Source organism: Nelumbo lutea, chromosome 2 (assembly GCF_056320005.1).
Source record: "Nelumbo lutea isolate HS-2025 chromosome 2, American lotus-T2T, whole genome shotgun sequence".
Classification (NCBI taxonomy): Eukaryota; Viridiplantae; Streptophyta; class Magnoliopsida; order Proteales; family Nelumbonaceae; genus Nelumbo; species Nelumbo lutea.
In genome coordinates, this window is record NC_142685.1 from 21,063,835 (window position 1) to 21,091,801 (window position 27,967).

The following is a 27,967-nucleotide window of genomic DNA, read 5'->3' on the forward strand; positions in this document are numbered from 1 at the left end:
TCATATCTGCGAGACAGATATCATATTAGAACAGTTCTTTTTGTTGTGAGCACATCCGGCCTCCAAATTATCGCCACGCGTCCATGACAGAACCAACGTAGAAATTCTATTGGAAAATGGACACGTGGGTTGCTACAATCGTTAATCAGTATGACGGATGATAGGCACGCGCCGTAATAAATCAATAGGATTAAATCTTCGGTGATGACTGATGAGTTTACTCTACCCGCTCGCCGCAAGCGAGGCGCGACGCGCGAGCGCTGCACATCCAAAAGCAAGCTCCGTCCGCCATATCCATTTATTGTAATTCCATTTTCTCGTTTCCTCAAATAGGAAAGAGAGGCAGAAGCTTTCGGTCCTTAGTTTCAACCTGTTACTTTCCGCGAGGGATTTCATTGGAATGCAGAGGTTTTTCTGCAAATAGATTGAGTAACCCGACTGCTGATGTCGAAATTGCAAGTGATCTATCCATCTTGTTGAAATTTTGTGTTCAATGCCATGGAGCGCTACTCTACCGTCGGTTCTTTGAGGTTCTCACCTCTTCTTCCTTTAAGAAATCGAACTCTAATTCGTCGCATTAAGCCATCATTCTATGTGCCTTCATCAATTTCTTGTCATTCGAAGAACTCGGAGGATTGCGGTGAAGAAAAAACGAAGAGAAATGGATTCAGGTTACTTGAATTTTCTGTAACTCTCACAGTTATCTCTTCTTCGCTGCCTCAAGCTCATGCCGCGCCGAAGGTCTCAGAGAAAAAGCGCTCGGCGAAGAAGATGGAAGCTTTGTCACCCGAAGAACTAAAATCGTGGTCTCAAGGGCTGCCGGTTGTCACCAGCCGAATTCCTTATACGGACATACTGAATTTGAAGGAAGAGGGAAAGCTTAAACACATTATCAAGCTCCCCACAGTAAGTTTAAAGCAACGGCCTGATGCTGTTCTTGTCGTTTTAGAGGATTCTAGGGTTTTGAGGACTGTCCTACCGTCGGTGGAAAGAGATGGAAAGTTTTGGGAATCATGGGGTAAATTACAATTGGATTCAGTTTGCGTCAATGCGTATACTCCTCCCATTAAAAAGCCGGAAATTCCAGTACCTTATTTAGGTATTTTGTTGAAAATACCACTTTTCATGTCTTCTTTTGTGAAACCAAAGCCACAGTCAAGGCGGGCGCTGGAGCTTGAGAGGGCCCGGAAGGAGCTACAGATGAGAAAGAAAGCTGAACTGGACAGGGTGAGGGAAGAACGTAAAATGATGGAGAAGGCCATCAAGGCCGAGAAGAAGATGGAAGAAAAGAAAATGAATAGGGCATTGAGAAAGATAAAGCATGAAGAGTCTCTGCGTAAAGCAAGGAGGAATTACCAACGTATGGCAATTGTATGGGCCAACATGGCTCGGGATCAGAATGTAGCAACTGCCCTTGGGTTTGTTTTCTTCTTCATCTTTTACAGGACTGTTGTTTTGAGCTATAGGAGGCAGAAGAAGGATTACGAAGACAGGTTGAAGATTGAGAAAGCAGAGGCAGAGGAGAGGAAGAAAATGAGGGAGCTAGAAAGGGAAATGGAAGGAATTGAGGGTGAAGGTGATGATGGTGAGGAAGGGGGAAGTGAGCAGAATGCTTATCTTAAAATGGCAATGCAGTTCATGAAGTCTGGTGCTCGTGTTCGTAGAGCGAATAGTAAAAGACTTCCTCAGTATATGGAGAGAGGTCTTGACGTGAAGTTTTCAGATGTTGCAGGACTTGGTAAAATACGTCTTGAGCTTGAGGAGATTGTTAAGTTTTTCACACATGGAGAAATGTACCGTAGGAGAGGAGTAAAAATACCAGGTCAAATTTCCTTTACCCTCATATAATTGTTTCCTTTGAAGTGTTTTTGATTGTTTTTTTTTTTTTTTTTTTTCTATTGAAATTGATACTTTATGTATTCAAGCTCGAGGATAAAATCAGTTCACTTACATCCTGGGTAACTGGGTAACATGGCACATAAATGCATGGTCCATTAAGGGGTTTAGCAAGTAGGTTATGAATCCATGGAACTTACTGCTTTGCGATTTTTGTGATATTGGCACAACATCAGTTTTGCATCTTATCCTGGTGAATGATTATATATTTTGTACACGAGTCCTGGGCAATGGACCATTTAGCTCTTTGTATATGGAGCTTGGTCCTTTCAACTATACAAACTATCCCTAGTCTTATAAAAAACTTTAAAAAAATGGTATGCTTTGTTTCGTGTAATAGGTCCAGTTCATAATAACACTAAAATGACATCACATAATAGCATGATACAATATCAAGTATGAAATTCTTTTAGGATCTGAATTATTTTAAGTAGTTCTTGGAAGGATCTCCACTGCCAAGTATAGTTAGTAAAACTAGGAAGATGTTTCAAATATTTTATACCTGTTACAACCCTTTTAATTTCTTGGAAAACCTCTTAAATATAAATGAAACAAGTCCACTGGATGTTGGGATGGATTTTGATAACATGCTGACATGGAGCTTTTTATTTATGTCACCTTCAAAATTCAAATAAGCCTTCTAATTTACCTAACCTCTGAGTTCATTAGAGGATGAGCCTGGTCAATTGTCTCCAATAGATTACCTGTAGTGTGACACTGTGACATGACGAAAATATAAGTGATAAGCTACGTTTCTAAAGCTTTATGTACTGCCAGTCATGAAAAAAAGATAATGCCTTCTGGATGACTTGATCTAATGATGATGCTTTGTTCTCAAAGATCCTGAGATTCCTCCCCCTTCAAACTATCCATATGATCACCAATGTTTGTATGCTATACACTGTTCTGTCTCTTTCATTTAGGCCCTTTAAATTCCACCCAACACTTAAGTTCCATCACTGTCCTCAGACTGCACCACTTGAAGTTTACGACCCCGCAAAAGAATGCCAACTCAGCCAACATGAATGAACTATGAATAACCTAATAATCTGCTGTTCCAAGCCCTCGTTGCGAAAATACATGCTGTTGAGTGGATGCCCATTCCTCTTACAATCAATGTGTCTCTAGCTAGAACCTAGAAACTTACATGGTGAAAGAGACTTTAATTCGAACAGGAGGAGCCTGGATTGCCTTATGTTGGAAATTCCCCCCTTTCCACCACAGACCTAGCTGAACTACCTACCATGGAGTTCAGTTTTCTTGGAATACATCTAACTTCGAAAAATGCAAGATTTGGTAGCCACCCATCTTTGTATAATATTTTTATGTGTATGGTTAGTTATTGAACATGGACCCTTGAGGTTTTTCATCTGTTGTTTGATTTGGATTCTAATTTTTTGGTTATTTCATAATAACATTCTTCTAGTTCATCGCAATTTTGGGTCATTGTTACAACTTACAAGTTCATGCCCCGCAAATATTTGAAAAAAAGCCATCTTTATATATTTGAAAATTTTGGTTATTTATTAGAAACCCAATATTATGGACCCTTGGGGTTTCAATCCTTTTTTTTTTTTATTTAGATTATAATTTTTGGTATAATGCTATTCTTCTGCTTTTATTTTTTATTTTTATTTTTTAATTTTTGTTATTGTGACAAGCCTGTGTTGCAGTACACTTCAATTAGTTCATATAAATATGGCTGCAACAAGACAAGAGAAATCGAGTTTCTTTTTGTGTCAGATATCATATTAAAGCTGGTATTTGCTTTGTTCATATTTGTTGTTGGCATTAGGTTTTGTTACAATATATCACAGTGATTCCTTGTAGGCGATTTATCTTGAGTTGAAACACCAGCTTTATAATAATATGATCTGTTGCTTTCTTAGGTGGCATACTTCTTTGTGGTCCCCCTGGAGTGGGGAAGACATTACTAGCAAAAGCTGTGGCTGGTGAGGCAGGCGTTAACTTCTTTTCAATTTCTGCATCACAGTTTGTGGAAATATATGTTGGCGTTGGTGCTTCTCGTGTCCGAGCACTATACCAAGAAGCGAAGGAGAATGTAAGTACTCTCTGGAACTGCTCCGTTTTAACTATTTTTTCTTTCTTTACTTGTGCAATTTGGTGACCTACCTTTTGTATAAGAACATAATTTATGTTGTCATATGGTAATTCTTTCTGTTAATTCCACCATGATATCCAATGTCAGCATCTATTGCACATAAATATAAAAAAACCCTACCTTGTTATTATTGTTACTATTGTTAGTAGTAGTACTAGTAGTCTTGGATTTGTTATAGGTATACCAGATTAGTCTTGGATTTGTTGGAAAAGCACATTCTTTAATAAATAATAATTAGCATGTGGATTTTTATAGGCACCATCTGTTGTTTTCATTGACGAGCTGGATGCTGTTGGAAGGGAGCGTGGTCTAATTAAGGGCTCTGGTGGTCAAGAACGCGATGCTACTCTCAATCAGGTTGGCAGGGAGATGCTTGATATTTATGAATCATGGATCACTATTGTTGCTTTTTTCTTCTTTTTTTACTTAAAATTAGATACTGATATTTCTTGTTTTCTTAATTGAATTCTAGCTCCTTGTATGCTTGGATGGGTTTGAAGGTAGAGGGAATGTAATTACCATTGCTGCTACAAATAGACCAGATATTCTTGATCCGGCACTCGTGAGGCCTGGACGGTTTGATCGAAAAATTTATATCCCTAAACCTGGCCTTATTGGTCGCATTGAGATTCTGCAGGTAAGTAGTTCATGTCTAGTATACATTATTTTGCATATTTACATGTTTGGTGTCCGCAATGTCATTCTTTACATTTTCTTTAGAGTCTTCTCATGTATTTTTTTAGCAAGTCAATTCATGTTGAGATACTTTCAGTGATTTTTTTTAATCTTCTGGTATTAGGTCCATGCTCGTAAGAAGCCAATGGCTGAGGATGTGGATTACATGGCTGTGGCTAGTATAACAGAGGGAATGGTTGGTGCTGAGCTAGCCAACATAGTTGAGATTGCTGCCATTAATATGATGCGTGATGGAAGGCCTGAGGTAGGACTTGCATAGCTTGGGCTCAAATAATGCATCTGGTTTTGGTTTACTATGGAATCTAATGGTCAGTCAGTCAGTCTTCATTGAAAATATTGAATATCTTTATCCATCTAAGCTTTGGCTCCCTCAAAATTGAAAAATTGTCATTCCCTTTTCACTCACTGCAGTCCAGATCTGAAAATCAATTTTCTCCACATATTTTGGATCTAAAACCCTTTTGACCAACCCCTATGCACAGAACTGCAGGACTTCCCCTTCCCATCCTACATCAGAAGGTCCTTCAGTTGTTGATGTTATCAAGTATATTAGAGTATTCGCCTCCAATTTTCTCATCTCACTTGTCTTTGTTTTGGCCAATTTACCAACATGCAGAAAATGAGATTGCTGGAAAAGACAATAATCCTTCTTGTTTCATGATTTAGCTTTTGCTAGCTTCAAAAATATGTGTGTGTGCTCATTGTTCTTTCTCTTGTTTGCCCCTCACCTTATCTGAAGTTTTTGTCAGTGTTATGAAAATTACTTAGATGGCCATTGCCTATCCCTTGATCCATTAATGTGAACCTTAATTTAGGGGCCGTTTGACAACGGATGAAATTACTGAACTGAAAAACTTATTGCTTTGTTTTTTTAGTTGTTAAAATAATTAAATAATGGAAATTTCAAGGGTATAGTGATCTACCCAACTTCAGCTTCGACCATTAAGGAGCCCAACCTCTTAAAAACTTATATGCTAAATGACAAAGCAATAAGCTTTTCAATTTAGCATTTATGGCTGTTACCAAACAGCCCCTTAGCCTAACTATAGTAGGGAGGGGGATTTGATCATATATATATATATATATATATATATATATATATAGATTAAATTTAATTCACAGATTTTTTTTTCTCTGTGGAATGGATTTTCTAAGTAATTAGTCTAAAAAATAAGCTGAGATTGCCTGATATAATATTGTGTTTCTTTTTTCATGTCATATTGTTAACTCAACGGAAGTGAACCTAGGTAATAGATATTATTAGATGTATCAAATTGTAATTAGTGTTTTAAAAGGTGTTATACTTGGAGGCACACCTCCAGGCAAGGTGCCCCCTAAACGCCCTGAGGCTTATGCCAAAGGCATTGATGCCTCTCTAGCGTATGCCTCATATGCCTTTTGCATGAAGTATGCAGCGTATGCGTATGCTAGAGGTGTACACCTGATGCACCTCATGCATGTCTCATACAAAAACACAAAAAAAAAAAGACAACAAAAGAAAAAAAAAAAGGAAAGGAAAAGGGAAGGGAAGGGAAGGGAAAGAAAAAGAAAGAAAGAGAAGAAAAAATGAAAAAGAAAGGAAAAGGAAGGAAAGAGAAGGGGAAATAAATAAAAGATGAGATCCTCCTTCCTCTTCCTCTTCCTCCCCACCCCTACCCCTCTTTTTTCCTTCTCACCCCCCTCCTCTTAAGGAGGCTTATGCCTCCTATGTTCTGAACCACACTTCACGCCTCCAGGTAGTAGATTGCGTCATGTCATGCCTCATTGTTTTAAAACATTGATTGTAATTCCATTGTTGAATTCTTTCCATGGGATGTTTGTGCTGGAGAATCAGCTAGAGTGAGAAGACATGATTCTGGAATGATTTTACTGAACATTTTAGTGTCAATAGTCTATACAGTTTTCTTATGACTATTTATTGATATTGGTGTTGAATTTTGGATGTGCTATTGAAGCTTTAGTGGCATATCGTGGTGCTGAAGTGCTATGACTGAATAAGGCAGCACTTCTGGACTCTAGGGCATTTTGGTCAATAAAAGTGATTAGTAGAGGGTGTATTTACAATGATCAAATTGCTACAGAGGTGTCACCTTGGCTCAATCACTAATTTGTCAAAAGCATTTTTTTTGCTGTTGAAGATTCAGCAGCGAATCCATTCTTTTGATGTTGCTTCTTGGAAGCAAAATGTATGTGGATTTGGTTTCATGCATTACCATTGCATTTGCATCCAATTATGTCTTTTGTCGTCAAATTAAGAAAGACAGGATTTGCGGAGAATTAAGAAAGATATGATTTGCGGCAAATTAAGAAAGATATGATTAAGAGATTTGAATAAATTTAGGAAAGTCATATCCTTAGATTAAGGGAAAGATTTAGTCAATCCCTGATTGAGAGAAATTCTAGGGGTTTCCTATCTTTTCTTATTTAAGGTGTATGCTTAATATGTTTTTATCATCAATAAAAAAAATCTTCTTCTTTTCTCCCTCTATATTTCGCAACATAGTATCAGAGCTTTAGGGTTCGATTATGAATTTTAAGGCCACTATGATTGGCTCAAGTTCAGCATCTTCGGATGCTACTAGTGGTTGACGTCTTTGGAAGGAGGTATTCAGCCATCGGCTATTTCTCTTTCTGAGAATTCCCATCATGGAAAAAATTATCTTGAGTGGTCTCAGTCCGTGCGGTTGGTGATTGATGGCAAAGGGAAACTCGACTATTTGATAGGCGAAGTGAAACCACCAGCCACTGATGATCCAAAGTACAGGCGGTGGCGTTCTGAAAATTCTATGGTTACTGCTTGGTTGATCAACTCTATGGATCTGGTGGTTGGAAAACCATTCATGTTTCTGCCGACGGCTCGCGATGTGTGGGAAGCTATTAGGGAAACCTATTTAGATTGGACAATCATTCACAACTGTTCGAACTGAATACCCGAATGTGGAAGATGCAGCAAGGTGAACATGAAGTAACAACCTATTATAATGAGATGATGGTTGTTTGGTAGGAGTTGGATTTATTTGAAGAAGAATGGGAAAGTCCCAGTGACAGTGCTTAATACAAAAAGAAGATAGAAAGAGGCCGGGTTTTTGTCTTCTTGGCTGGTTTGAACAAAGAACTCGATGAGGTTCAAGGACATATCTTAGGACGAAAGCCCTTGCCTACTATAAGAGAGGTTTTTTCAGAAGTGCGTAGAGAAAAAGCACGGCGGCAAGTGATGTTGAAGAATGTTAGTGAAACAAAAACAGAGAATGAAGGATCCGCTCTTGTGGCCCGAGGTGCAGACTTAGACGGAGATAAATGAGGAGGAAAGCAGAGGCCTTGGTGTGATCATTGTAGAAATCCATGGCATACTCGGGAAACCTGTTGGAAGCTGCACGGGAAACTGGCGGGTTGGAAGAAAAAATTAGGCAGTGACAACAAGTCAGGGGGAGATGTCCGCGCACTTCAAGTAAGCAACTCAGATCCAGGGCAGCAATCATCCTCAGAGTCTCTTCCTTTCACAAAGGAACAAATAGAGCACTTATATAAAATGTTTCAATCTCAATCGTTAAGAAATTCTAACCCATCTTGTCCTCTAGCTCAGTCAGGTAATTTTTTCACTGCAGCCATTGCTTGTACCAAATCTAATGGCTCCTGGATACTAGATTCAGGTGCCACTGATCATATGGCCGACACTTTGCAATTCTTTTCTTCATATACACCCTGTGCAAGGAATCAAAAGGTTAAGATTGCAGATGATTCCTTTGCTATTGTTGCTGGGAAAGGAACTGTATCTATTTCTCTTTCTCTAAACCTCAAAGATGTTCTGCATATTCCTAACCTATCCTACAATCTCTTATCAGTCAGAAACTAATCCTTGATCATAATTGTCGAGTTAATTTTTGGCCTTCTTGTTGTGAATTTCAGGATTTAACCTCGGGGAAGATGATTGGGGGTGCTAAACAGGACGGTGGTCTCTACCTCTTTAATAAAGGATCTACCTTTGGAAGGCAAGACCAACAGACTTGTTTCAGCTCTATCTCTGTTTCTAGTGACAGTGAAGTTTTGTTATGGCATTATCGATTAGGACATTCTAGCTTTCAATATTTAAAGCATCTATTTCCCAAGTTATTCATGAATAAAAATAATTCAGTTTTCAAGTGTGAATTAGCAAAACATCATCGTGCTGTTTTTCAGTCTCAACCATATAAAAAATCAAAACAATTTACCATGATTCACAGTGATGTTTGGGGCCCTTTTAGAGTAACAAATCTTTCTGGAAAACGTTGGTTCATTACTTTTATTGATGATCATACTAGGGTCACTTGGGTTTTCCTTTTAAAAGAGAAATCTGATGTTGAAATTGTGTTCAAAAATTTCTATAACATGGTTCAAACACAATTTCAGACAGATTAAAATTTTTCGAAGTGATAATGGAAAGGAATTTTTTAACAATGTGTTAGGGAGTTTTTTTGCTGAGAAAGGAATTGTACACCAAAGTTCGTGTAATAATACACCTTAACAAAATGGGGTGGCTGAAAGGAAAAACAAACATCTCCTTGAAGTTGTTAGAGCCCTAAGTTTTCAAACTAAGGTTCCTAAGTATCTTTTGGGAGAAGCCGTTTTAACAACCACTTATTTGATTAACAGACTGCCTACACGAATTTTGGATTTTAAAACACCCATACAGGTTTTCATTCACTTTTTTCCAAACTCTCGGCTAGTGACAAACATTCCCTTAAAAATTTTTGGAAGTGTGGCCTTTGTTCATAACCATGACCCTAAATGTTCAAAACTTGATCCAATAGCACATAAATGTATTTTTGTAGGCTATCCCACAAATCAGAGAGGTTACAAATGCTTTGATCCAGTTTTGAAAATGATGTTTGTGACTATGGATGTCATTCTTTGAAGGAACTTCATACTACAGCAACTCCTATCTTCAGGAGGAGAGCAACACTAGTGAAGATGATTTTTTAGATGGTTCTGATTTAATGTTTGAATTTGTCCATAATGATGTTCCTTACAACCAATCACCGAAAGAAAGCGAGACAGAAAATACAAAATTAGTGGAAACAAATGAATTAAATATTGAAAATGAACAACCTTAGGTGATGCCATCTCAAAATGAAAATGCTGAAACAACAGAGATGCGTGCGAAACAGTATAAAGGCCTTGTATATTCAAGGGAATATCTAGCACAAAAAAGGAGAGGCACTATTTGGCAGCATCAACAAGAATCTGATTTGAGGTTGGATCATGAAATTCATGATAATTCTCCAAAAATCCCTGAAAATATTCCTCCAGGTAATTCTAATTCTTCTAGTCAGCTTGATCTACCCATTGCCCTTAGGAAGGGTGTTAGGTCTTGTACAAAACATCTTCTGTCAAATTTTGTATCTTACAAAAATATTTCACCTTCATATTGTGCCTTTATTTCACAAGTGTCTAGTGTACCCATTCCTAATAGTATCCAAGAGGCTCTAAATGTTTTTGAGTGGAAAGAAGTTGTTTTTGAGGAGATGAGAGCTTTGGAAAAGAATGCTACTTGGGAGAAAGTGGACCTGCCAGATGGAAAGACAGTTGTTGGTTGTAAATGGGTGTTCACTCTGAAGTACAACTCAGATGGATCCTTGGAGAGATACAAGGCTCGCCTAGTAGCTAAAGGCTTTACTCAGACATATGGAGTAGACTACTTTGAGACTTTTTCTCCAGTGGCGAAGCTAAATACAGTTCGAGTACTCTTATCTGTCGCAGCTAATTTTGACTGGCCACTGAATCAACTGGATGTGAAGAACGCTTTTTTGAATGGAGACTTGGAAGAAAAGTATATATGGATCCTCCACCTGGTTTCACTGAGAAGTTTGGAACTAAGGTATGCAAACTAAAAAAATCTTTATATGGACTTAAACAGTCTCCCAGAGCCTGGTTTGAAAGATTCACAATGTTCGTTAAAAGTCAAGGATATAGTCAAGGACAATCTGATCATACTCTTTTCACAAAAAGATCCACCAAAGACAAGGTTTCGGTTCTGATTGTCTTTGTTGATGACATAATCTTGACTGGAGATGATATTGAAGAGATGAGCAGACTAAAGCAGAGCTTAGCCAAGGAATTTGAGATTAAAGACTTAGGCCAGATAAGGTACTTTCTTGGAATGGAAGTGGCAAAATCAAAGAAGGGCATTGTGGTTTCGCAACGAAAATATATTTTAGATCTCTTGAAAGAAACTGGATTGAGTGGATGCAAACCTTCAAACACTCTGATAGAAGTTAATACTAAACTTGGAGAAGTTAAAGATGGGGTTCCAGTAGATACAGGAAGATACCAAAGGCTGGTAGGAAGATTGTTTTACTTGTCACATACACGTCCTGATATTGCCTTCGCTGTGAGCATGGCGAGTCAATTTATGCACTCCCCGTACGAAGAACATCTTGAAGTTGGGGCTGTGCGGGATGACTTCTCAGCTTCCAAAGCCCGTTTCAGATGTCAATCAGATTGAAAGGTCAAGGCACGCACGGCTGAGTTCACCTACAAAAAGGAGACCAGTCATAAAAAAAAAGAGAGAGAAGAGAAAGAAAGAAAGAGAATCTTTCACAGGGAACTCACCACCATGGTATGAGAAGCAGCTCGGGCACTGAGCTGACCAGGAGTGAGATCAACCCATTCTGCGACCTCCTCCGGGTACGTAGCCTCCTTACTCTTCTGAAGACTGCAATGGGGGTTCAGAATGCTTTGACCCTCCTGACTCTCCGAGCTGGATACTGACATCTCTGCCGCATGGGTGGACTCCTTGGAAGCTTCAGCGGCAACACCCACAGAACAAGCTCTGGCTGTAGCCTCTGCAAGGCGAGCCTCAGCGGTAGCTTCAGTGGCATCCCTGGCAACAGTCTCCACAGGCTCGGTGGTGGGCTCTGCTGCCATCTTGGGCCCTTGAGGTGCCACGTCTCCCTCCAAGTCGATGACAGGTAGAGCGCCGAGGAGCTCGGGCTCTGGAGCCGGGGCCTGTGGAGGCTGAACCTCGGTAGAGGCCTGCGGGGACTCGACACGCGCCTTCTTGTTTACGCACTTCCTCCTCTTCATCTGGCGGAAGAGCCTCTGATCGTCTATCCTTTCCGCCTCCATGGGACCTACAACGAAGCTCAGCGTTAGTAACCCTGAAACAAGTATGCGAACAAAAAAGCCGAAGTAAGGACAAGACCTACCCGGGCTCAAGCCTGCCTAGATAAGCTTCTTCTCGGCTGTGAAGTCCTTGTAATTCAACCCAAGCTGAGCCCACGACTGAAGTGACTTCTTAGTCTTCCCATCGAGGATAACACCGGGGTCTTGAACGGCCACCCTCCAGTCAGTAGGGAAGGGCCACCCCGTGCTTCTCCAAACTACGAAGTAGTCCCGGTTCTAGGTTGGGACTTTACTCGGGAGCTTATGCATTAATTTAAAACCCGGGCAGGGGACAGATAATAAGCCCGCCTGTGCTCAGGGAGAGCGCCCGAAGCGCTCTTCTTTATTGCCAAGATGGTACTGAGGATATCTAGGTCAATGGGGAAGGAGCGGTCGAAGCAGAGGGAAATGGTCCCAACCACATTCCGTATGGAATTCGGGTGAAGCTGGTCCAAGGTAATGTTAAAGTGCACCAACACCTCAACAATCAGAGGGTGAAGAGGAAGATGGAGTCCGGCGACCAGTTGCTCCCTAAAGACCACGATCTCATCGGGACCGTGCTCCCATGGAAAGCTGCCGGTAGGAAGATTGTAAGAGTACTCCCCACTGAATTCAGATCAATGGCTCAAGGAGTGTGTGAGGTTCTTTGGCTAAAGAGGGTGCTAGCAGATCTTAAGATACCAGTGAGCTTTCCTATGAAACTGTATTGTGATAACAAGGCAGCTATCAGCATTGCTCATAATTTGGTTCTACATGACAAGACTAAACATGTTGAGATTGACGGACACTTTATAAAGGAGAAACTTGAAGAAGGAATAATCTGCACTCCGTTTGTACCAACCACGCAGCAAGTTGTAGATGTTTTGACTAAGGGCTTGTTGAGACAGCCATTTGAACTTCAAGTTAGCAAGTTGGGCATGATAGATATCTTTGCACCAACTTGAGGGGGAGTGTTGGCAAATTAAGAAAGATAGGATTTGCGGCAAATTAAGAAAGATATGATTAAGAGATTTGAATAAATTTAGGAAAGATTAGATTTGAATAAATTTTGGAAAGTCATATCCTAGGATTAAGGGAAAGATTTAGTCAATCCCTGTTTGAGAGAAATTCTAGGGGTTTGTCTTTCCTATCTTTTCTTATTTAAGGTGTATGCTCAATATGTTTTTATCATCAATAAAGAAAATCTTCTTATTTTCTCCCTCTATATTTCACAACATCTTTAGATAGGCAAGTCAAGATAAGCCTAATCTTTAAGCATAAAAGGGATGCTATTTGCAACAAAATTATAAATCTCGGAGTAGTTATTAAAATAAAGCCCAAGCTATAACTCAAAGTAATTTGTTAAGGTAGGAAAAAGAAAAACTCTAATTTAGATAAATGACAGTTGGCTAAATCCCTAATTAAACATTAATCAACCCAATATCTTACTGGATTGCAATGGTTATGAGATGTCTAATCAATTGGATGGCTGAGTAGAGCTTAGCCAATTGGGATGTCCTGGACCAGGATCTACTTATGTGGTGTAGCTTGCTTTTTCTGGTCATTACACATTCATCCTCCACAAGTATTTGTAGCACTCAGGTAGCCAGGCCTCATCTTGTTAGCATATTGCTCAAGTCTCTTCCAACTTGATTGGTGATCTTGGACCTTGCATTGGACCTATTGATCAAGGGCAGGTTCCTAAAACATGATCCTGTATCAATAAAGTTAAAGCTACATTTAGGATTCCATTTTATGGGATCAATTTAATGCCTGTTGGATTTGGGTATGGACCAGTTTATCTGCCACATGGTTTTCAAAAAAGTTAAAACTACATCTAGGATTCCATTTTATGAATCAACTGCATGGCATACATGTTGGATTTGGTTTTGGATCAGTTTGTCTGCCACATGGTATTCACATCCAGAGCCAAGAAAAGCCTAAGTCTGACACATGTAATCACCAGCTTATAAGCAACTCAATTTTATCACTGTACTTCATTCTTTTGATATTGTGCTAAAGCCTTTCTTAAACTTGCAGATTACAACTGATGATTTGCTACAAGCTGCACAAATAGAAGAAAGAGGATTGCTTGATAGAAAAGATAGAAGCCCAGAGATGTGGAAGCAACTAGCTCTTAATGAAGCAGCCATGGCTGTAGTAGCTGTGAACTTTCCTGATCTTAAGAATATTGAGTTTGTAATTTCCTCTACTCAACTTTGTTACTTCATATATTTATCTTTCCCATTTCTACATGAAAGCTATGATAGCTGATGCATGAATGCACCTAGTGCACCATGTTGGTACAATGCAGTACCAACACTTACACCGGATACTGCATGTACAGTACTAGAGTTTAAATATGTTATTTCAAACCATTGTCATCACCATCTAAGCCTTGTCCTATCTCTATCGGGTCGGCTACAGGAATCCTGTTTTCCCATTTGATTCGGTTTTGTCCATATCCATAATGTCAAATGCTATTCTTTTAACTCCCCCAGTTTTTTTAGAAGGAAAACATCCCTAATCAGAAGACACATAATACATGTTTGAAAAGACAAAAACACCCTCATCTTTTAATTATTATTATTTATTAGCATAATAAATGGTTTCGTTGTCTTCTCACATGGGATTTGCCCAAATAAGTGTTGTGCTTTTTATGTATTACACTTCCTATGATAAGTCCCCTTATTTTGTCAGTAAAAATAAGAAACTTGTAAATGTTGGAAGTTAATTGAAATTGCAGGGATACAACTTACAAGTATCGGGAACTATAAGTAGCTTAAAACATAAAAGTGAAGGCATTATATTAGGTGGCATTTGATGACACTTTTCAGACCTCTGAAGTCTGAAAATTTTGCTTTTCAGACGTCAGAGGTATTTGGAAGTGTATCTGAATTTGGGTCTGAAAATTATTTTCAGATCTGAAATAGTAAGACCGGGGCCAGGTGCTGAATGCGTTCAGATGCATTTCAAACCCGGCTGAAAGTCCAAAATACCCTTAAAAACATGTTTGCGTTTCTCCCTCTCACCGTTCATCTTCTCCACTTGACGCAGCGGCAGCAAGTGACTCCTCTAGCGAACTAGCAGCGGCGAGTTCCAGCCCTCTCTTTCTCTCTCTCTCTCTCTTCTTTCTCCTTTTTTTTTGATGAATGATAATAAATTTATTAATTCAGAAGCAGATTTAGAGTGAGTTCATACAACATCCCAGGGAGAGGTGCGAGCTGCAGCCCCTCCTTGAATCTTACAAGTAAACTATGAAATAAAAGCAAGAATCACAACTGAGCCCAAAACAATTCTTTCCTATTTACCCCTTGCTTGGCTAACACATCTAACAAAGTATTTGCTGATCTCCCCACCCACTGTACTGTGACCAACATATTCCTTGTCAACCAACTAAATTTCTTCATTTCATTCTTGTAACGCCACATAGCCTCTTCAGGATTTTTCAACCAACCCACCTCCACTTTGAATCCCCCTTGATAGTTAGGTGTTGTACCCCTAGCTGGTTTGCAAATTGCACCCCTTGTACAGCAGCTAATAGTTCTGCCTTGATGGAGTCCCCAATTCCTAAGGGACCTGAGTAGAGCAACAAAATCTCTCCCTTCTCATTTCTCAAAGCACCCCCCATTCTAGATAATCTTGGATTACCCATGCTACTTCCATCAAAGTTCAACTTCAGTGAGCCTTCAGATGGAGGAGACCAGCTTGTAATTGATTTGTCCTTTAAGGATGAACACCTCACTACTGTTGACCAATTTCTCCAAAGGTCATTAAAGGAGAATTGATGAAAGATTTCCAAGGTCTTCAGCCAAAGTATTGCCCTATTCAGCACATAGTCTTTCAATTCCTGACTACTACTTTCATTTTCTTGAAAAATTCTAGCATTCCTTTCTTCCCAAAGAGTCCAAATCAAGGCAGCACGAGCACATCTCCACATAATTCTCCCTATTTTTGTAGGCCAATAAAAGGTAGAATGGTTGAAGAGGATGCGAACTTCTGCTGGTAGACTCCAACTACTCCCAAACAATGAAAGTATCCAAGCCCAAAGGTCTGTAGAGAAGGGACAAGATATTAATAGGTGGTAACAATCCTCACCGTGAACTCTACAGAGGATACACCAATTAGGAGAAATACAGAGGAAATGTCTTCTCTTTTGTAGGTTATCTAGGGTGTTTACTTTCCCATAGAATACTTCCCAACAAAACGCCATAATTTTTGGGGGGACTTGCCTGCACCAAATTTCTTTTGACGGAAAGGGTTGGTGAGTAGAAAGTTGAGAGATGAACTTGAAGAAAGAAGCACAAGTGAAGGTTCCATTGGGTCTAGGAGTCCATACCCTCTTATCTAGCTTGGAGGGATCCAAACAAACCTGATTAAGACAACCAAGCAAGACAGAAAGAGATTCAATTTCATCATCCCTAAGTCCTCTACGGAACCCAAAATCCCAAGTAGGATCTAAGGGTGTTCCCAAAGGTGAGACAAATTTTGAGACCACCTCTTTTTTGTACAAAGAAACAGAAAATAGCAAAGGGAACAGATCCTTTAAAGGTGTGTCTCCTATCCAAAGAAATAGACAAATTTTGAGACCACCTCATATTTCTTCTTCTTCTTCTTCTTCATTTTCATTTTTGATCACTGCTGCAACTCTTGACAATGGCAACAAGTGACTCCTCCAACGAACTAGCGGCGGTGACTCCTCCTCCGCAAGTGACTCCAGCGAACCAGCGGCGGCAAGTGTCTTAAGCAAGTGACTCCTCTATTGCAACTCTCACCGTTGCAACTTCCGTCCACTGTTTTTCATCTTCTTCTTCCTTGAGACATTATTTTTCTAATTATTAAATATTTTTTTATTGCTTTATGGATTTTATTACTATTTTCACTTTTCATAATTTATTTTTAATTTATAAATTTATATATATTTTCATTTTTTTCTTATTTTAATAAATCATTTTTATTTTTATAATTTATTCATATTTTTTGATATTATTTTGAATTTAATAAATTATTTTTATGAAATAGTACATGTTGAACTCAAAATTACCAAATAGTCTAATTTATGGGTAAAATAGTAAAATTAGTGAGTTTTAGATGCTGAAGGTTTGATCCCATACAAACAACATTCTTTATTTAGAGCCTCTAAAAAGTCAAAAAACAACTGTCTCTTTTCAGATTTCAGACACTTTTAATATCTTTTTAACTTTTCAGATTTCAGATTTATCAAACACCACCATGGTTATTGGATATGATATATCAATATCATGTTCTAGATTTTGTAAACTGGGATCTTGGTTTCCGTAGAGGGTTATGTGATGATGAAAGTGCTTGTGTTTCAGAACTGTTGTCTTCACTTGAGTCTATTTGTTTAGATCCCCTCAAGCCTGACACAAGAATTTGGACCCCTAACCCGAAAGGCTTTTTCACTTGCTCCTCTTTCTTCAACTCCCTTTGCTCGACTTCTGCACCCCAGAACTTCCTAGTTAAAGAATTCTGGACTAGTCCCATTCCCCCAAAGATTGTTGTTTTTTGTTAGGAAGTTTATTATGGTAAGAATAATACCTTTGAAAACCTGCAAAAGAGAAGACCAAAGTGACTTTCCCCTAATTAGTGTGTTCTTTGTAAATCTCAGAATGAGGACTGTCACCACTTACTGATCTCTTGCTCCTTTGCTACCACTTTATGGACCAATATGAGTGGGGGACTCATTGAGAGAGGAGGTGATGGCCTTGCTTCAAGGTGTATAGATATGCAAAACAATTGGGGTTACACCAAATCGAGATAGAGGGAGACTCTAAATTGTTGATTGAGTGGCTGCAATCTAGTAAGTTGGGAGCTTGAATTTAAAGACAGCCCATAAGGGAAATCCTCAACATAACAAGGGAGATCGGTGCATGCTTCAAATGGACAAGGAGATCAGCTAATGGTTTAGCTAACACATTGGCTAAACAAGGGACCCTGAGGGAGAGAATGTCCTGGGCAGTTTTGTAAGAAAGATTACTGGGGGCTCAGCACTTACTTAGGAGTTGACAGTTGTACTTAAATATGGAAAGTTATTCTTAAGTTATATTAATGAAGTTATTGTTTCCAATAAAAAATACTTTATGGAATTGGAGTTTTATGTTGTTTTGTGTGTAGGTGGAACCTACCATATGATACTAGCTTGTTGTTTAGTTCGTCTATCTTTGAATGGCACATAAAGAGAGGGAGAATTATGTGGAAGTGCATAAGAGCAGCTTTGTTGTGGACAATTTGGGAAGAAAGGAACACCTGTAATTATAAGCTAGCTAAAGCAGAATGGAAGGACTCCATGGGTGTTCAGAAATGAGATTAAGAAACTTAATCACATTACCAAGGACATGCAATTATTATTTCAGTGGACTCCAAGAGCAGCAAATGGGTTTGCGGTCCAGCTAGCGAAGCAAGGGGCTAATAGGGAACATTGTTTTTGGACTCAGTTGTAGGGGTGGATTTGAGCTGAGCTGAATAGTACAAGGCTTGAGCTCGGCTCTCCAAGGTTGTACAAGGTTCGAGCTCGAGGGCTAATAGGGAACATTGTTTTTGGGCTCAGTTGTAGGGGTGGATTCGAGTTGAGTTGAGCCGAATAGCACGAGGCTCGAGCTCGACTCTCCAAGGTTGCACAAGGCTCGAGCTCGAGCTTGATTTGAGAAAAAAAAGGTTTTATAAAAATAAAAAATTATATATAAAAATATTTTTTTATTTGATATTTAAAAAATTCAGAATTATAATATTTTTATTATATATTATTTTCTATAATTTTATTTATATATATATATATATATATATATTGAGCTCAGCTCGCGAGCCTCACGAGCCAAGCTCCATTAGGCTTGAGCTTGGTTAGAAGCTCGGTTGAAACCGAGCCGAGCTCAAGTAGCTCGTGAAGAGCTTGGCTCGTGGCCACCCCTACTTAGTTGTAAGGATATAAAGGAAAATCTTAGGTGGAATTTTAAAGGATAATGGGGTAGCCGAGGCTACTCAACTTCTGTACTAATTCTCATATCATTTTCTTAATAAAATCACCTTTTGCTGATAAAAAAAAGGAACACCAGAATTTTTTGTGAAAAAGAAAAGAGCTTCTCAGAAGTTAAAGAATGTATTCTGACAATGGCAATTCAATGACTGAAAACTCTAAAGCTCTTCGGTGCACTCTTTTGATGACCTATGGAGAAGTTGGTTAGAAGTGGCTAATACTTCTACCAGGAAGGACAGACATGTGGTTGAATGAATGCCACTAGGGGAGGAGTTTATTAAGCTGAACTTTGATGGAAATAGCCGAGGAAATCCAGGACCTTCAGGCATAGGAGTGCTGAGAAACAAAGACAATAGCACTATATCTTTGTACTCAGGTCCTGCGGGTGTGGGAGACTCTTTAAGGGCCGAATTAATTGCTGCTGTACAAGGAATCCAGCTTGCAAATCAGCTAGGCATAGAGCATCTGATTATTGAAGGGGATTCCTAGGTGATAGTGGGTTAGCTAAAGGATCCGAACACCGTGATCTGGGGTTTTAGAGATCTTCTCAAAAAGGTTAAATGGCTAACAAGGAATAAGACAATCAGAGTTCAGTGAGTAGGCAGATCAGCAAATTCAGTGGCTGATTCACTTGCAAAACAAGGGGTTCTTCGGGCTACTTTATTTTGGGCTTCCGTGTAATTTCTTTTGTACTTATAATTCTATAACTAGTTTTAAAGGAAATGTCGCATCTCGTGCCTTTCCATGGGTTGCATCAGTGTTAGCATCAGCATCCAACCATCTGCATCTATGCATTATATCCTTTGGAGAAGACATATGGTCTTTTTTAGGTTTTGGATTATTGATCAGGATCTTGACAACCTTTTAAAAGCAATCATTATGCTTTGGTAAACCTCTTTGGTTTAATTGGTGTTTCAAAGGCACATCAACAAATAAAGGAGATTAGAGTTTTCTACTGTATATTTTATATGCATGTCATTGTTTAGGTGTATTTGACATGATTTTACCATCACAATTATCTGGATAATTTGCCATGGCAGTTTTACTTTTGATCAATTTCCTTCTACAACCAGTATAATCCTAGCAACTACTAATTCCTTTTCAGTGTATTTGGTCCTTTGCATTGGAAAGTTATCCCTTTAGGCCATGTTTGTATTCAGGGGACTGGTGAAAAATTGAGGGTTCTAGAATAAGTACCAACTGCCACACCCCACAAATTCAGTATTCTGTTAAAACAACAGGGTTCCAGGATATCTGGAAAATAGGAGATTTGTTTTCCCTTTTCTGGCAATCTGGCCCCCATATTTGGAACATAGGAGATTTGTTCACTTAGTTGGCTGGAAAAAGTTTGTCAACCCAAAGAAAGTGGTGGGTTGGGAATAAGGAACTTGAAGTTCTTTAATAAGGCTCTGTTTGGGAAGTGGCATTTGACATATAATGAGGAGGCGGATAGCCTGTGAAGGGAAGTTATTCATGACAATATGATCAAAAGGGAGATAGCTGGGTTTCATGTGATGTTACCCTTACATATGGGTGTTCCCTGTGGAAAGGTATTAAAAGTGCCAAATCAGATTTTTTTTTAAAGGAATTAGATATATAGATATAAAATTGGGGATGGTATGAGGGTAAGGTTTTCGGATGACCTCTGGTATGAAGAAATTAGGCTGAAAGAGATCTACCTTGGGTTATTTGACTTAACTGTAAACAAGAAAGCTTTGGTGGCAGAGTTGTTGATGTTTCAAAATGGTACAGCAGTGTGGTCTCCTTTAAGAGGAGCTTAAATGACTGTGAGGTGGAGCAAATGGCTGATCTGTTATATAAACTTAACAGTTTTATCCCAAGCAGATCAGGGGAAGTTGACAAAAGAGAATGGAGATGGTGCAGGGATGGCAATTTTTCAGTTAGATCTTTTTATAGTAAGCCAGTGGGGAGGGGGGAAAGTAGTTTCCTTTGGGAAAGTGTTTGCTATACAGCTGCTCCAAGGAAGGTTGCTTTTCTTACGTGGACAGCCTCTCTGAACAAATGTCTGACTAGAGATAATTTACTGAAAGGGGTGTTCTAATTGATAGCACTAACTGCGTTTTCTGTAATGAGGAAGTGGAATTTGGAATTTGTTCATCACTTATTTTTGCATTGTTATTTTTCTAGAAGGCTGTGGTCTAAAGTATTGGACATTTTTGGAAGACACTTTTGTTAAACAAAATCTGTGGTTTTTAACTAGTTGGCAGTTGAAGGGTCTGAGCGGAAGAGGAAAATTAGTTTGGAAAGTGATTCCTGCAATCTTTTGGACTGTGAACGGAAAGAAATGGCAGAATCTTTCAAGATTGGGAAAAAAAACAGAAGGGACAATTGTAAAGGAATTATGAGGTAGAATACACTCTTGGGTTGTAGTGAACAAAATTTTTAAAGATATACCATACAGCTCTTTTATGAATACCATTTTGTTATTTTGTAATGATTGAGCAATACTTTTGTACTGGTGGAGCTAGTTTTTGCACAGTTTTTTGCTGTATAGGTTTGGGCGGTGTATATTTTCTTTTTTTCAATACAATACATTACCTTTCTTCAAAAAAATATTTCTATCCAAAAACAGACATGTCATTGTATTCTCACCACATGAAATTAAGTGAACATAGGAAATTCGTTCTTCCATTTTTTTATAATCCACTTGTTCTTCCATTTTCATGTCACTAGTAATCATATGATGCTGCACCAGCCTACCAAAACCATTGGAAACCAACAGAAGAGCTCTTAATTATAGAAATCTCATAGTGCAAGGAGATTCAATGGTCGGATGGTTTAAGCACAACAGGAATGGAAGCTGGTGCTACCAACATATATTAAGATAACTGAGATGGTTAGCAAGGGAGCTGAGAACCATGTCCACATGGATTCAGAGATCAGCAAATGGAATAGTGGATACATTAGCAAGACATGAGATAAACAGGGCTCAAATGTACAGGGGTTCTATCTAGAAGGAGAAACAGCAAGCAATGTAATTAATAAAATGAAATGATGGGAAGCTACCCAAAGTAGCATGAGGGCGCAAGTCATGACCATATTGTAAATTTCATTCATTTTACTGAAACTTGATAAATTCTTTGGATGTTACTTTATAACTGTAGTAGTGGAACTTATAACCCAAGCAATTCATTGTGAAGTTCTTACAAATTTCAAAATGAAACTAATTTTACAAAAATATAGAAAAGTATGATGATATGAATTTGGGAAAAATGACAAGAAGATATTGGAACATAAATTTGGAAGAGATGATGGAAGCAAGAATGCATTTTGGTCATGGTACTAGGAAATGGAATCCTAAAATTGCACCTTACATCTCTGCAAAGCATAAAGGTATTCATATTAGAAATCTTACTAGAACTGCTCGTTTTTTATCAGAAGCTTGTGATTTAGTTTTTGATGCAGCAAGTAGGGGAAAACAATTCTTAATAGTTGGTACCCGAAAATAAAGCAGCCGATTTAGTTGCATTGGCTGCAATATGGGCTCGGTGTCATTATGTTAATTAACAAATAGGTCGTTAATTAGCACTTGAAGCGGCTAAATGGTTCCTGTCATTGGGCTCCCATCTGCAAATTGTTTATGGTAGGCTAATTAGTGAAAGTGGAATGTCTTGGCTAAGCTAGGCATTTTTTTTTCACATTCATTGAATAATTGATTATTTCAAGGTGAGATTTGACATGTTTAACTTTCCAGGCTTTTGCTTTAGCATTCTTGCATTTTTCCCCTTACTTTTATAATGTTCATGCCAAAATAACTTTTAAGAATTTTGTTTCATGCTATCATTCTAATGGAAATTTCATTATATGGTTTGGATAGCTCACAATCTCACCTAGAGCTGGTAGAGAACTTGGCTATGTGCGAGTGAAAATGGACCATGTGAAATTCAAGGAGGGAATGCTTAGGTATGAAATTGTTTCACATACCAGTTATTGCTTTCAAATATTAATATTTCTGTAATACAACTTTTCTGTCATTTTTGGAGATTTTTCCTAGTCATGAAGTCTAGTGAACAGAATCTCATTGTACAGGGGGGCTTTGTGTATACCTTATATTAATATAATTATACTAATAATATAGCTGTAATTAAAAAGTGAATGACAAGCAAACTGCTCTTGAACAGATTTAGTGGTTAAGATTGGTGGGATTCCCTTGAGTGAATTTTGTTCGCACTTCTAGTGGATTTATCTAGGCAGCTTATGGGAAAGCATCTTAACAATCTCGTTTGTTCATTTCTCTTCCCTGATTTCCCATGCAGTCGGCAATCTCTCCTAGATCATATTACTGTTCAACTAGCACCACGTGCAGCTGATGAGATTTGGTATGGTGAGGATCAGGTAAGACAACCATTTATTATTGGTCTATAATAATGATGCTAAATATGAGCAAAGAGGCTTTTCTGAAGATGTTTTGCAGATTGAGGTGAATGTTTAAGTGATCATGCGTTTGTGTTTGAGTTCACTGCTTAACTAGATGATGCTCTGTGGAATGATTCTAAGGTGGCAGTCCTGTTCCTTACTCCCAAACTAGTGCTGTAAATGGATTTTGTTCTTGGAAGTTTTCTCATGGCAACACTTACGAACAAGTTTATTAATACAAGGGATCAGTTTCCAGTTCTACAGAAGTATGTAATGGAGGTGCCTTACTGCAAAAATATGGTAGCTTTGGTTTGTAGAATTAGTTGAGTGGAGCTGGAAATCCCAGCTAAACATGTGGATCTGATGTTTATGAACCACACCACCTATCTAGATCTTCATGAACTGGCACAACAATTTTGTGCTTTACTTGTAAGGTGCATTGAGGATGAAGGTGGATGGATGCTTCATTTACAAACCTTGGTCTTTTTTCTACTTTCTGCAGCATGTAAAATAGATGACCAGTAACTTCTAAAGGGATATATATTTACAAAATCCATGTTCTTTCATTTTATAGTGTACATGAAATTCTATAAGCCTTTAAAAAACCTTGGCAAATGTAACTGTTGGAAGAGATGAGCCGTTTGCAGTGCACGGGTTCCTTTTTCCTTTCTTTTTTTCTAGTGTTTGATCTGCCTGGTTTTAGATGAATTAGTGCCCAACTTATGTGTTTCATTCTAGATAGTAGCTGCTTTCTATGTTTGTTTTATATATTATTTGCTTGTTATTGTTTTCTTTAGTCCTAGTGCTATCATTTGAAAGGAAGATTTCTAATCTGTTGAAAAATTTTCAGTTGAGCACAATTTGGGCAAAAACAGCAGATAATGCTAGATCAGCTGCACGAGCCTTTGTCCTTGGTGGCCTTTCTGAGAGAAATTATGGGTTGCCTGACTTTTGGGTTGCAGATAAACTTAACGTATCCTCCACCATGCCATTCTTTTGTTTTGTTTTCCTCTGTTATTATGTGAGGTGGAAATGATTATCAGCATGACAATTGACTTTTGTTCTTTAGGATATTGATTTAGAGGCCTTGCGCATTCTTAACATGTGTTATCAACGTGCTAAAGAGGTAACCTTAATTAAGTTGAGGAAGCATTTGTGAAACACCATTTTTAGATCTTTTTTTGTGAGTACAGCCATATGAGATGTGTCATGTGTATGTTTCAGATCCTACATCGAAATCAAAAACTCATGGATGCTGTGGTTGATGAACTCATTCAGAAGAAAAGTCTCACCAAGCAGGAATTCTTTCGCCTAGTTGAGGTACATGGTTTCCTTGAACCAATGCCACTCAACATAGTTGATATCAGGGTGTCCAAGCGCATGCAGTTCCAAGAAATGATGGTGGACAAGAAGGAAACAGTTAAAGAGAGCACTCTATGAAGTGGATGACTAGTCTATTCCATCTTCTCCTGTTTTTGAGGGTAATTACTTATATCTTCTACATTTGGGTTTTATCTAATTAGATGCCATGGCATCTTGATATTCCAGTGTTAATTTTTGTATGTGAATATATCTAGAAGGTTTCCCCTGGAAATTTAGGCTATGCTCAATTAAGATTCTGCTCCAAAGAATCGCTATTTGAAGAATGAGTTAAAGCAAAATTGATTCTTTTTTGAAGCTAAAATCAAATTTTATTGCAAAAGGAATGATTTGTTATGGAAATTGCAAATTTGGAGGTCGGGATCTTTAGAATGTAGTTAATTGGGCATTTCTGAACTCGTGCACAATTGCCAATGGAGATCAACTTTGTTTCATAAAAGATAATTTTCATGGATTTGTGATGATATTGTGTTTTACCTAGTGCAAATATTTTGAGAAATTGCTTTGCAACTTATTAAGTTCCCAACTGTTTTTTGCTAGTTAATCCTTGAGCATGTCAATAGATTATGTTAGTTATAGTTATTGAGCGTCCAGGCAGTGCTTCCTTAAGTGGACTTCATATCCAGTTTTTACTGATCCAATCAATTAGGTGTACGTGGCTTGGCAAAAAATCATTGTGCCTGTGAAGCTTACTCTTTCCGAGAAAGATGTTCTTTTTCTATTATGGTAAAATCTCAGGCCAACTAGTGTGAAAATGCATGGTTGAATGACTTGTGTCTGGGAGTGGTCATTTCATGCGGAAATAGTGGGGGTTAATGTCCATGTTCACTTCACCTCTTCCAAAACCTTGAACAGTTGTCCAGCGTCGTTTTGTCATCATAATTGCAGTTGCTTCATAATGCTAATTACTGTCTTATCATCAAAATTCTTTTTTCTTATTCCCAGGTTTAGTGGTCTGATGCGATACTGCCTTTGTCCTGAGAACTTATTGCAGCAGAGCACTCTCTTGAAAGATTGGCCCGCCCCCATTCTACCAATGCTGGCTGGAAGAAGAGACTTCTGGGTCGGTAAAGTGAACTCAAATGCACCTTGCAAACGGTTGATAGATCTCCGTCGTCGGCTGAACTTGGAGACCAGAAGGTGCAATCTTGAAACAGCAAAGGATTTCACCTATTTGGAAGTCGAATATTTGTATACTTAGTTTGTCTTCCGTTATAAAGTGTTCTTATTCCCTTTTGTATATTATCATTTATCCATAAAGTAAATAGATTTCCCCGGTGCTTTCATCATATTCATAGGGGAGTGTCAATTGTGCCAAATGGTTTGTAGCTGTTTAATTTATTTTTAGATTTTTAGATTCTGTTACTATTAATTAAGTACAAAAAAAAATATTAGACCTAGGTGCAGGTACAATCAATGATCAAAATATCGGTGTCGAGTATCATATCGGACAATTTGAATATGGATAAGATATGCTTTGGAAACACATTGATACAGACGAAAAAATTGAAAATGCTTAGATACGTTGGGGAAATAAATACATACAAGATCCATAAATATATTAATAACATTAAATTTAAAATCAAATAGTCACAAATAGGATACATAAATATCACATAATTTTATTATTTTGCATTAATAAGAGTTCAAGACACATAACATATGCACATATTATATTTTAATTATTATATCAATTATTTTATATTTTACTATTTTTAATTTTTTACATTAACAAAAAAGTCAATTAAATATTAAATTCTCAAATGTAAACTAAAATATCAATTAATAATTTAAAAAATATATAATTTCAATTTAAAATATATCAAATCTATTAAAATTTCTAATATAGTTTTTAATTACTAATATAATTATTACATTATTGATAGTTTTGTTTCTATAGTTTTTTTTTTCTAAAATTAAAAACCATTTTTGGTATAAATGTTGATTAGTAGGGTTGATAGATATTTAATATGTTGTTACTTAATGTAATATACATTAAAATATTAACTAATTAATAATTTAATATATATATATATATATATTAATTTTAAGTATTAAAATAATTATTTTATTATTAATATATTATTTACATAATTTTTTTGAGATTAAAATCATCTTTTGATTTTAATGTAGATTTGATAGATTATTTATTCCATTGGTTTATAAAATATCAATTTTGAATATTGTTCTTTATAGTTTTTAGTTAAAATTGTTGAACAAAATAATATTATTTATTTGAATTACATGTACTTTGTAGGTGTTATATGTAATAAAAGTTATTTTATTTCAAATATTTACACAAGTATTAAGTTGCCTTAATGGTTTATGAGTTGCCTTGGGATAAAGGCGTGTACCATGTTGGGAGACCTAGGTTCGAGTAGTGTGTTTGTCTTTACTTTGTAATAAACAAGTTCGTGCATATCGGTCCGTATCACATGGTAAGCGATACATGCTCGTACGATTTTTGGATCAACGGTAACGGTTTGGGTAGTTTAACCTTTAGATTAGAAATTTATTATATTAGGGTTTTATATCTCTTCTTTTATGAGAAAAGAGAGAGCTAGAGCTAGGTGGTTGTTGGCTGAGAAAATAAGAAAGAAAGGAAAAAGAAGAAAGGAAGGAGGGAAGGAAAAAAGAAAGGAAGAAGAAGAAAAAGAAGGTGATGTTCACTTCTAATGATGATGGTGATGGCAATGGCAATGCCGATGGCATCCTCTTTCTTTGATTTCAAATCTGAGTTTTTTTTTTTTTTTTTTTTTGGATAAAAGAGGACTTCATTAAACAGAAAAACAAACAAAACAATAGAGACAATAATACAAAGAAGAGACAAAAAAGAAAAAAAAAAAAAAAAGCAGAGAAGAAGAAACACAAAAACACATCACCCACAGTTCAACAACCTAGAACTACTAGGAGTAGCATAAAAAGCAACAATGTCTTTTAACATAGGACCTGCCATCCATCTTGGGAAAGCATCTTTCCAACAAAAATTGTAAACTAGACCCATCTTGGTTATTGCATGAGCCAACACATTAGCTTCATGGGCAGTCCAACAGAAAAAAAAAAAAAAAAAAAAAAAAAAAAAAAGAGATTTCCTAGTGCTAAGGGCTTTAATGTCTTTTCAAAGGAACAAAACATCTTGGTGGGGAGTGGCATCCTTTGGAGCATGGCTTTTGCTTTGGCAATCAATGCTGAATTAGCAGTATAGGAACCTGCAACAACTCCCCAACAACCACCTTGCTCGTCTTTGATCACAAAACCAAAAGAAGTTACTCCATTTGAACTAAAGCCACTATCTGAATTTGATGAAACCTGAGTTTGGTGGCAACCAAAAATAACTTTTCCTGGACTTTTTTTCTAGGAAGCAAAGAGCTTCCTAATTTCTTATC

The 27,967-nt window shown here is 37.6% G+C and overlaps 1 protein-coding gene across 1 annotated transcript; it reads left to right on the plus strand.

The window, feature by feature from the left end:
- Positions 1 to 206: 206 nt before the first annotated feature.
- On the plus strand, positions 207 to 25,890 carry EMB2083 (AAA-type ATPase family protein). Its single transcript, XM_088970841.1, has 12 exons — positions 207 to 1,822; positions 3,786 to 3,958; positions 4,274 to 4,375; positions 4,491 to 4,655; positions 4,818 to 4,958; positions 13,874 to 14,032; positions 22,663 to 22,748; positions 23,102 to 23,180; positions 24,052 to 24,174; positions 24,271 to 24,327; positions 24,426 to 24,682; positions 25,527 to 25,890. Exons 1-11 carry the CDS (start codon positions 499 to 501, stop codon positions 24,639 to 24,641), a joined length of 2,625 nt encoding a protein of 874 aa, XP_088826967.1. The 5' UTR covers positions 207 to 498; the 3' UTR covers positions 24,642 to 24,682; positions 25,527 to 25,890.
- Positions 25,891 to 27,967: the final 2,077 nt, after the last annotated feature.